Genomic DNA, 9,987 nt, shown 5'->3' with positions numbered 1-9,987 from the left:
CTAAGCATACTAAGACACAGTCTAATTATCCCAAAGAATTAACAGAGTTGGGTTTCAACCAAACCTGGCACCATTGTTTTAAATTATGGGCTGTAATAGAGTTGGCATTGGAACTTGAAAAGAAGCTCATGTAATTATATTCTCCTAATGATATAGCAAATAAATTGTTGCTTTTAGAAAAAATATTGGGTAATGAAGAGCCACATTCTTTTTTATGCACCTAAACTGATTACACACACTTAGCAATGGAATGAAAAATTAAAGGTATAACAGGTACTGACTTCCTGTAAAATGCACACCCGCAGAGGATATATAAATGTGTGTACACATACACGTGTTCCTTGGCCCCTACCTGCTGTTGGCAAATCAAAATGTAGATTATAGTGTGGTTTTGTCTTGAACATTTCTATCTGAATGAAAACAACACACTGTAGGGGTTCCTTGCCCTCATTCTGAATGCTTAGGACAATGCAAATTGGGGTTTCCCAGCATATTGCAACCGAATCCTCTTCAGGTCCCGTCAGCTCTGCTCCAGACAATGCCATCCCCAAAGACAGAACTGTTATGGTTCATAACAGTGAAACCCACTGGACAAGTGTCCAAGAGTTTCACTCCTTTCTTTTGTGGAAACAGCCTCCACTCTCAGACAAAGAGGAAACCCAGGGTTGGCCTTGACGAACAGCTTGCACAGGTATGGTGGAGCCAGGGTGTTTCACTCAGGGTGGTGTGGTCATTTGCCTCTGCATATACAGTAAAAGGAAACTGGTGTTGGAGTTCCGAGAGACAGCAGTCAGGAAAAATATGAAACCTCAAGTCTAAGAGCATGAGCAAAAAGCAAAGCCAAACTTTCTGGTGGAGGAAGCAGTAGGGTGTGGGGTCAGGATTTTTTTTCTAAGTGCACGTCCCTGCAGCAGAGTAACCAGTCAGGGCTGGGGGAAGATTAGGATAGTTAACTGCTAGGCATGTAGGGCTGTGTCTGCATGTTCAGTATGGCATAAATTCTTCAAAGAACTGGCGGTCTTTAGTATTCCAACCAACTCTCGTTTCCCCATTTTGTAATTAAATTAACTTAAAGAGGAACTGGTAGCTTTTAGAGAACTGATGAGTTTTCTGCTTCACCATCTGCTTTTGTTTTCTACATTTTAGGTTGCCCAAAGCTTGCTGGCCGCTGTGTAGGGCTGGCAAGTGGCCGGGGCTGTCTGAGCCATGAACAGCTTCAGGGCCACCATCCTCTTCTGGGCAGTGGCAGCATGGGCTGCATCAGGCAAGCCTTTGGGAGAGACAGATGAAGCTGGAGTTCAAAAATGCAAGAATGCCTTGAAACTGCCTGTCCTGGAAGTCCTACCTGGAGGGGGCTGGGACAATCTGCGTAATGTGGACATGGGACGGGTTATGGAATTGACTTACACCAACTGCAGGACAACTGAGGATGGACAGTATATCACCCCTGATGAAATCTTCACCATTCCCCAGAAACAGAGCAACCTGGAGATGAACTCAGAAATCCTGGAATCTTGGGTTAATTACCAGAGCAGCACCTCCTACTCCATCAACACAGATCTCTCTCTTTTTTCCAAAGTCAATGGCAAGTTCTCTGCTGAGTTCCAGAGGATGAAGACCCTCCAAGTGAAGGACCAAGCTATAACTACCCGAGTTCAGGTAAGAAACCTCATCTACACAGTCAAAATCAACCCAACTGTAGAGCTAAGCTCAGGTTTCAGGAAGGAGCTCCTTGACATCTCTGACCGTCTAGAGAACAACCAGACGAGGATGGCCACCTACCTGGCAGAACTCCTGGTCCTCAACTATGGCACCCACGTCATCACCAGTGTCGACGCTGGGGCTGCTCTTATTCAGGAGGACCACATCAAGACCTCCTTCCTCCAAGACAGCCAGAGCAGTCGTAGTGCCGTGACCGCCTCTGCTGGACTTGCCTTCCAAAACACCGTGAACTTCAAATTTGAGGAAAACTATACGTTGCAGAATATCCTCACCAAAGGCTACCTCTCAAACCGAACCAACTCCAGGGTGCAGAGCATCGGAGGGGTTCCTTTTTACCCAGGCATCACCCTCCAGGTCTGGCAGCAGGGTATCACCAACCACCTGGTGGCCATCGACCGCTCTGGCCTGCCGCTGCATTTCTTCATCAACCCCAACATGCTGCCTGACTTGCCAGGACCCCTGGTGAGGAAGGTGTCAAAGACGGTGGAAACTGCTGTGAAGCGCTATTACACGTTCAACACCTACCCTGGCTGCACAGATCTCAATTCTCCCAACTTCAATTTTCAGGCCAACATGGATGATGGCTCCTGCGAGGGGAAAATGACCAACTTCTCTTTCGGTGGGGTTTATCAGGAATGCACTCAGCTCTCAGGGAGTAGGGATGTCCTCCTCTGCCAAAAGTTGGAGCAGAAGAATCCACTCACTGGTGATTTCTCCTGCCCCTCTGGCTACTCCCCAGTGCACTTGCTATCCCAGATCCACGAGGAGGGTTACAACCACCTGGAGTGTCATCGAAAGTGCACTCTCCTTGTTTTCTGCAAGACCGTGTGTGAAGATGTGTTCCAGGTGGCAAAGGCTGAATTTAGGGCTTTTTGGTGTGTGGCCAGTAGCCAAGTACCTGAGAACTCAGGACTCCTTTTCGGAGGCCTCTTCAGCAGCAAGAGCATAAACCCCATGACAAATGCGCAGTCATGCCCAGCCGGCTACTTTCCACTGAGACTCTTTGAAAACCTCAAGGTATGTGTTTCTCAGGACTATGAGTTGGGAAGCAGGTTTGCGGTCCCCTTTGGTGGGTTCTTTAGCTGCACAGTTGGGAACCCCCTGGTAGATCCTGCTATATCCAGAGATTTAGAGGCACCATCTCTGAAAAAGTGCCCTGGGGGCTTCAGCCAGCACCTAGCCCTCATCAGCGACGGATGCCAAGTGTCCTACTGTGTCAAATCCGGGCTTTTTACAGGAGGGTCCCTGCCCCCTGCCAGGCTCCCACCTTTCACCCGGCCACCCCTCATGAGTCAGGCTGCCACCAATACTGTCATAGTGACCAATTCTGAGAATGCGAGATCCTGGATTAAAGACTCCCAGACCCACCAGTGGAGGCTGGGAGAGCCGATAGAGCTGCGGAGGGCCATGAATGTCATCCATGGAGATGGTGGTGGTCTGTCAGGAGGGGCTGCAGCTGGGGTCACAGTGGGGGTCACCACCATTCTGGCTCTTGTTATCACCCTGGCCATCTACGGCACCCGGAAGTTCAAGAAGAAAGCATATCAGGAAATTGAGGAAAGGCAGAGTTTGGTTCCAGGCACTGCAGCAACTGGAGACACGCCTGACGAAGAGCAGGGGCAGAGTCCAGCTTAAATCTCTCCCCGAAAATGGTTTCTCTCATCTCCAGTGTGGTCACTGCTGACCACTCTGTTTTCCTAAACATTGAAATGGCATGTACAACCAAAAGTAGGTATATTTGTGACTTCTTGTTCAAGTCTCTGGGCCAGGAAATTCACACTGTTACATGGATAAGGGTGGGATTGGGGAGAGGGAACAGTTGGGAGTAGAAGCAAAAGCCATTCTGGGACTAAAATAGGAAGCAGATGTCCTTTCCCAGTGTGTGTCGCTGTCTTCACCTGAATGCATTTGTGTAAAAATAGAGGAGGGAGAATGCTAACATTTGGATTTGGAAGCCATGAATTTACTCTGAAGTTTGCAGTTGTTTCCAATTTGTGAGCTCTTAAGAGTTTCTGCCTGTAACAACTACCCTCCCTTTATTTTGATTTTTAAAAAGCTGTCTGAATTTCACACTCTTAGAGCCCAGAAGAGTCCCGAAAAGACACGAGTCTTGCTTGGTTACTGCTTTTTAACTGTGAGGGCTCTATGTTGACAGACTGTTATCTACTCGGAGTCACCTCAAATACTGAAAAGAAAGATGTTGCCTGTGCCGATTCCACTTTTTCCAGCTGCCCCTTGATGAACACTCCCTTACACCAGACCACTCTTGGACTTCTGACTGGTGTCATCAAGTCCTCAGAAAATATTTTAACTTGTAAACTTCTATTAGTGAGTCAAAGAGGAAGGGATGATTTGGAGACAAGGAGTAATGACAGATGGGTAAAAACTGAAAAAAATTCTGGTGCTGAGTACTACTGCTTCATCTTCCATGGATGGTCATTACCTTTCCTGTCCTGTTACATGAACACACACACACACACACACACACATGCACCCCACATTTCAGTAATTCTGCATTGTTCTAGGTCCTTACGTTTCTTGTCCGTTATAGGAACACACACACACATGCACACACACACACACACACAAACACCCCACATTTCAATAAGTCTGCATTGTTCTGGGTCCTTACTATTCCTGTCCTCCTGTTATATGAACACACACACACACACACACACACACTCCACATTTCAATAAGTCTGCATTGTTCTGGGGGTAAAACAGGCAAGAAGTTAAAGTAAGACCACATTTAAGTATTACTTACACTGTAGAATCCAAACAGAGTAGTTATCACCAATTATGCAAGCTACTTTTTTTTTCCAGCAGAAAGGGAACTGACATGCCATGTTTTCAAATGAACTGAAAAAGGCATCCAGCAGCACTTGTAACCCATTTATTTCAGTTCCAGGCTGAGAGCCCTGGGGCATCTAGCAGGATGCATCATTGTCATCCGGCAATAGTTGGGACTTTGCTCAATGTTAATACCAATCTCTCCTGATTGCAATTACCTCCACTACTTTCATGATCTCCCTACAATATTTTTTTAAATACTATATTTATTCACTGAATCAAATGTCATTAATGAGTTATCTTCTGTGGAGGATGACTGTTCTCTTTGTTAATGTTCACAATCAAAATCTTGGGCTGAGAAGAGGCCCTTCACCAAGGAGTTTGAAGCATCACAGCGTGTAGGAAGGTGGGAACCAGGATCCTCATTCATTTCCAACTGAGACACAGAGAAGGGAGTCACAGACTCTGAGCCCTGATCTCTTGACTGCCCAGCCAGGGACACTGATTTCTTTAATCTCTTCACTTAATCCTGCCTTTTAAGCATTAAAACATTCTCCTAAACCTCTGAGTGTTTTGTGGGTTCTGGGTGTTTTGTACATTTTAGCCAAGTTAACCACTTGTCTGCAAATACTGACTTTCCTATGAATTCTTTGAAGATTATTGAGTCAGAAAGGAAAAATACAGCCCCAAATTCCTAGGCTTTTAATGCGCTGTGTATTGAAATGAAAAGTTCCTTGCAAATTTATATTTCTACCAACAAGATTGCACATAACTATGCATTAAAATATGTACTAAGGAACTCTCTGTCCAACAGCTCATGCATGTGAAGTTAGAACATGGGAGTCTGCCAGTTGCATTCATCAAGTCATTTTGCAGAGTCAGATCCCGGATGGAAGAGCTCACAGGCTCTGCCTTCTGAGTCCTGGGTTCCTAACTGGTGGTCTTAGGCTGGGGTCTGTGGGTAGACCAACCCTGGCTTTCAAGAAAACCTCATCCCATGGACTATCAGAAATAGACACAGATTTGGGTGACAAAGGTGGCTCTGCATTTGCATTTTATTTTTGTGTTCTTTTCAGTTTGGGGATGATTAACATTAAACATTTATTTGAGAAACAACAGCCTGTAAACCATTTAAACACATAATATATTGTAGTCAGGCAAAGGGACCTTTAAAAGTGAATATTCGTGATTTTAAAAGTGTTTTTTTCTCCCACACATTCACTTACTCATTTTCCTGGCCATGTGGTCTGTTCCTTTAGTCGCAGGAAGAGTCTAGCCAGGTCAAATGTGTGGGTGGGTAATATGTGGAAAATTTGTTTTTAAGTGGTGGGGGAGGGGTTTCCCGCATCCAGTGGAAGGGCTTATGGTTGCTTACAGACTCAGGGAGGTAACCCAAATCCCCCACAGACAGGTGCACTAATCTACAAAAAGCAGAAGGCCAACAACAGCAACAATTTTGTGGTTGTTCATCTGCCATTTATTGTTCGGCACAGACACCTCATGAGCACCAGGTGGCGATGTCCTCTCACAGAGCAACACCAAAGACTTCAAAGCACTCCGGTTACAAACAGAACAATTCACTTAGGACATTCACCTGCCTCTCCCAGAACCCCCAATCTAATGCCGGGGACCACAGAGAAGGAAAGGGGTCAGGGGTCCTTTCTTGTACCACATGAGCCTTCCCCCAGTTTTCTCATGCATACAACAGTGCAATACCAAGATGAGTACTTTTGACCAAGTATAAAACCACAGAGACGACCAAATTTTACAAAAATGGAGAGAGAATGAAAACACAAAGGCACACGCAGCCACAAATACACAATTAACCTTTTAGGGGATGAGCATCTGATGAGGTGTGTCTCCAATCCAATTCGTCATCCCTGGAGACTCTGGAAGGGAGAAACTAGGCTGCTGGTGCTAAGACCATGAAAGGGAAGGCATGGAATCCCCTACTTGGGCCAGGAGAACACAGCAGGGCTTCTGTTGGGAAAACACTCTGTGTTAAGGTAGTGGGTGCACAGGGCTCGGCTGGCAGGGTTCTCACTGAAATCTAGACCGCACCTTTCCAGGTTGGCACAAAAGAAAGGGCAGAGGAATGCTCCCTGCCTTGCCTGGCACAGTGTTAGAAAGGAAATTCAAGATCCCTACTGCCCAGAAAGCCAAACAAGAACAGCACGAGAATGAGGTAGCCCCTACTGGGCATCTGCAGAGAGGACAAGAAATTGGGCACAGACATAATCAAAAGCCCAGGGGAAAAGGCTTGAAGGTATGAAGACGACCTCTCCAAGTGGTATTGCCACGTGCACAGCGGCTCCCTTTCCATCTTGAGTCCGCTTCTTTCTGCTCCTGGCCACCCGCTTCCCCACCTATACCTTCTTCTCCCTGATGTGAGGAAACTGATCTCTCCCCACTGCCTAATTCCATTGTGAAAGTCTGTCTTCTTTTCTTCCCCACCTCCTACTGCCTCATCGTGTCTTTCTTCCCAAGAACCCTCAGCCTATTTCTGCACCCTTGCAGCCAAGAAGCTCAGCAGATACTTGACCAGTGCTCTGAAGGCAGAGATGGCATGAGGCTCTCCAAGTAATCTCTGGCACATGGTAACTTGACAAAGGGCATGGGTGTGACATTAAACACCGCAGGGATGCCTCTTCCATTTAGTTCAGGGGTTTCCTTCCTGACTATGGCAGGAAATTGCCCTGTGGTGCAGTAAGCTCGGGACCAGTCTCCTGGTCTGCTGGTGAGATATAATGGCTGCCTGCTGACAGGAGACACAGGGACAAGATGGCAGAACAATTCCTCCCATCAGAGCTCCCTCTGGTGGAGCTGATCAACATCCCTGTAGCCATTTGGAAAGAGAGCAAAGGCTCAGCACCAGCACATCCACAGAACTGGGTGACAGGCAGGTGAATCGACTATCCACACCCACGTCAAAATGGCTGGAGGCCTAACAGCAAGCAGCTATGGGGCTGGCTTTTATGAAAGCCTGGCCTCCGGTTCCCATCAAAGTACCATTTTTGAAGGTTTTCTTGTTTCCATTTTTCTAGCATCAAAAACCTTCCAAGTATTATGAAATATATATGCATATATATATATACGTCAAACCCCCAAAACATGAGGTATATAAATTCAAATTAGTATCCAGAGGAACTTCCCCCAAACACATAGTTCAAAGAACCCACTTTCAAAGGGGGAATTCGGTTTCCCTTCTTGAATCCCCCCTTTTCTCCTCCCTGGCCCCCAATTCATTCCTTACTGGGAGCCAAAGGCAATAAGAATGTTGGGGAGGAGACAGGGTCTTGGGACAAAACCAAGATGCAGATTGGACTAGACCGTACCGTGGTCCCAACCCCATTAGGAATGAGCTAAAGAGGTTCTCTCCCTGCTCTAAGTCAATCTATAACAGATGAGGGAGATGAGGGACCCAGCAGCTCTGGGCTCTGATTAGCAAATTTGCATGGAAACAGATTGAAGCCTTCATAGAAACAGGACTGGATGGAGATGAGCTCTGCTCCAATCTTGAAAAGAAATATAAAAGGACGAGTCCAACCCTCACCTCCTTGCATCTCCCCAGGCACAGTTCTGTCTCCACTGGGGTTTCAGTTCTCTGTGGGATAGGTTGGCAACAGGTGAGGAACGTCAAAGGACCACAGCCTGGCTGTTGGAGCCCCATCAGAATTGGGGTTTGGCATCTTGCAAAACAGAGTGCAGGGACATGACGGGCCTTCCCATCAAGCTGGCCCAGCGATGCACACACGCCCCCTCCCCCGCCCCCACACACGCATGCACAGACACAGAGGGCACAGAGCCCAGCATGGGCTCCACTCACAGTGACTTGATGAAACTCATGGAATCTTTGAGCTGGTCTAGAATGAGTTGGGAAGAAGGCTGTGGGCTCCTCTCCCTGAGGACAGTTCAGATGCTCAGTGGGATGCAGGCTCTGGTTTGATCAGAGAGGGGCTAGAAACAGCATCATGGGATGCCACCCCAAAGAGGAACCCCAGAGTCCATCCATCCACATGAGAGAACCAGATGCCTCTTTGGACAGGTCAGAGCTGTGAGGAGGAGAGGAGGGCCCAGAGAAGCCAAGGACTGTGATGAGAGCGGAATGTGCTCCCAGAGGCTTTTCCTTCTCTGACCCTCTTGGGAAGGAGTGCTTCCTCCCTCTACACCAAGGCATCTGTTTCTGAAGTCACAGCAGTTTAGCGGTTCACCCCTTTGCCCCCCCAACCTTGCACAGTGAGAGCTCCCTGGCTCCAGCAGAGGGAGAATAGCAGAAACTCCACTCTCAAAGCAGAGTGGAAATAGCAAGAAGCCGGCTGAGGCAAGAAACCCCGGCTTCCCAAAGCCAGGGTATGGAGTGCCCAGGCACTGCCCATAAGCCAGGTGTGCTGACCATGCCCCTACTTGGGAGGTGGGGTAGGGAGGGGATTCTTGCCTACCCAGCACCAAAAACTCCATGGGAACAGACCCAGGATGGCCCTCATCCCCTCTCCCTTTGTGTTGGATAAGGTTTATGAATGATGTCGCTATATTCAGTCTGGTTCCAGCTGTGATTGGGAGGGATGAGGGGTGGACACAGGGCAGGAGGGGAGGATAGAAATTTGGGAGGGCAGGACACCAACTTCTTCTACATTGACTCACTCTCCTCACTTCCTGTCCTGCAGTCCCCACGGCCCCTCCCACCTCAAAGCTTTTCTGGCCTCAGTCCTTCTCCTGGGCAGTGCTGTCCTCAGAGATGCCCTGGGCAGCCAGTTCAGCCAGCACATTATCCAGGTAATTGGCATCTGGGTAGCCATGGCCAGTGAGATTAGAGCCAAACTCTGTCTTGTGGTGGACCTCATTCCAGATGACGGTATCTGACTCCCCCGTGGTGCTGGAGGTGCCAATGGCAAAAATTAGGCGGCGATCCCAGGCCACGAGCAGCAGCTTCAGAACCTAGAGGGACAAAAGTGGGTTATGAAAAGCAGACATTAACTGGCAGTCAAAGACTATCCCTTGGATGGTAGAGAATCCTCCCAAGGGCCCCATCTCTTCCTGCATCATGATACCCTAAGCGCCCAGGGGAAAGAAAGAGATTTGGACTTGGAGTTTGGGAGCTACAGGCTGAGTCCCGGCTCTGTCACTGAATAACTGTGTGACCTTGGAGAAGTTATAGCACCTCTCTGAACATTAATTTTCTTATTTATGAAATGGCAATGGTACAATCTGCCTCTAAATGTTGTGAACATCTTACTGTACACTACATGAAAAGTATTTTCACACCAGTGCCTACAGCGTGCTAATTGATAAATGTTATCTGCGAACATAACAGCTGCATTTTCAAAGATAGGATCTAGGAGTTGAAGGTGCTTATGATCTGAGAACTTCTGAAGCTCTGCCCTTCATTACCATCACCACTACCTCAATGTAGTATTAATTTACCCAAAGCTGAAGTTGTGCAATATTTCTCTAGTGACATCTTGGAGCACTTTGACT

The 9,987-nt window shown here is 47.5% G+C and overlaps 2 protein-coding genes across 2 annotated transcripts in view; one reads left to right on the top strand and one right to left on the bottom strand.

Annotated features, from left to right (window-relative positions):
• The first annotated feature begins 1,098 nt into the window (after window positions 1-1,098).
• Window positions 1,099-5,628, top strand: MPEG1 (macrophage expressed 1). The gene is made up of 2 exons (XM_011963495.1): window positions 1,099-4,210; window positions 4,294-5,628. The coding sequence occupies exon 1, from the start codon at window positions 1,207-1,209 to the stop codon at window positions 3,355-3,357; it is 2,151 nt and encodes a 716-aa protein (XP_011818885.1). The 5' UTR covers window positions 1,099-1,206; the 3' UTR covers window positions 3,358-4,210; window positions 4,294-5,628.
• Window positions 5,629-5,966: 338 nt separating this feature from the next.
• Window positions 5,967-9,987, bottom strand: part of DTX4 (deltex 4, E3 ubiquitin ligase) — a 35,612-nt gene continuing 31,591 nt past the window's right edge. Inside the window, exon 9 of the mRNA XM_011963494.1 lies at window positions 5,967-9,447. Within this exon, the coding sequence (XP_011818884.1) occupies window positions 9,214-9,447 (234 nt within the window). The 3' untranslated portion in view covers window positions 5,967-9,213. The remainder of the gene's footprint in view (window positions 9,448-9,987) is intronic.

The sequence above is a fragment of the Colobus angolensis genome, unplaced genomic scaffold (genome assembly GCF_000951035.1).
Source record: "Colobus angolensis palliatus isolate OR3802 unplaced genomic scaffold, Cang.pa_1.0 Scaffold61, whole genome shotgun sequence".
In the NCBI taxonomy this organism is placed as follows: domain Eukaryota; kingdom Metazoa; phylum Chordata; class Mammalia; order Primates; family Cercopithecidae; genus Colobus; species Colobus angolensis.
The sequence above is the reverse complement of the archived record's forward strand: the minus strand, read 5'-3'. Positions and strand labels throughout refer to the sequence as shown.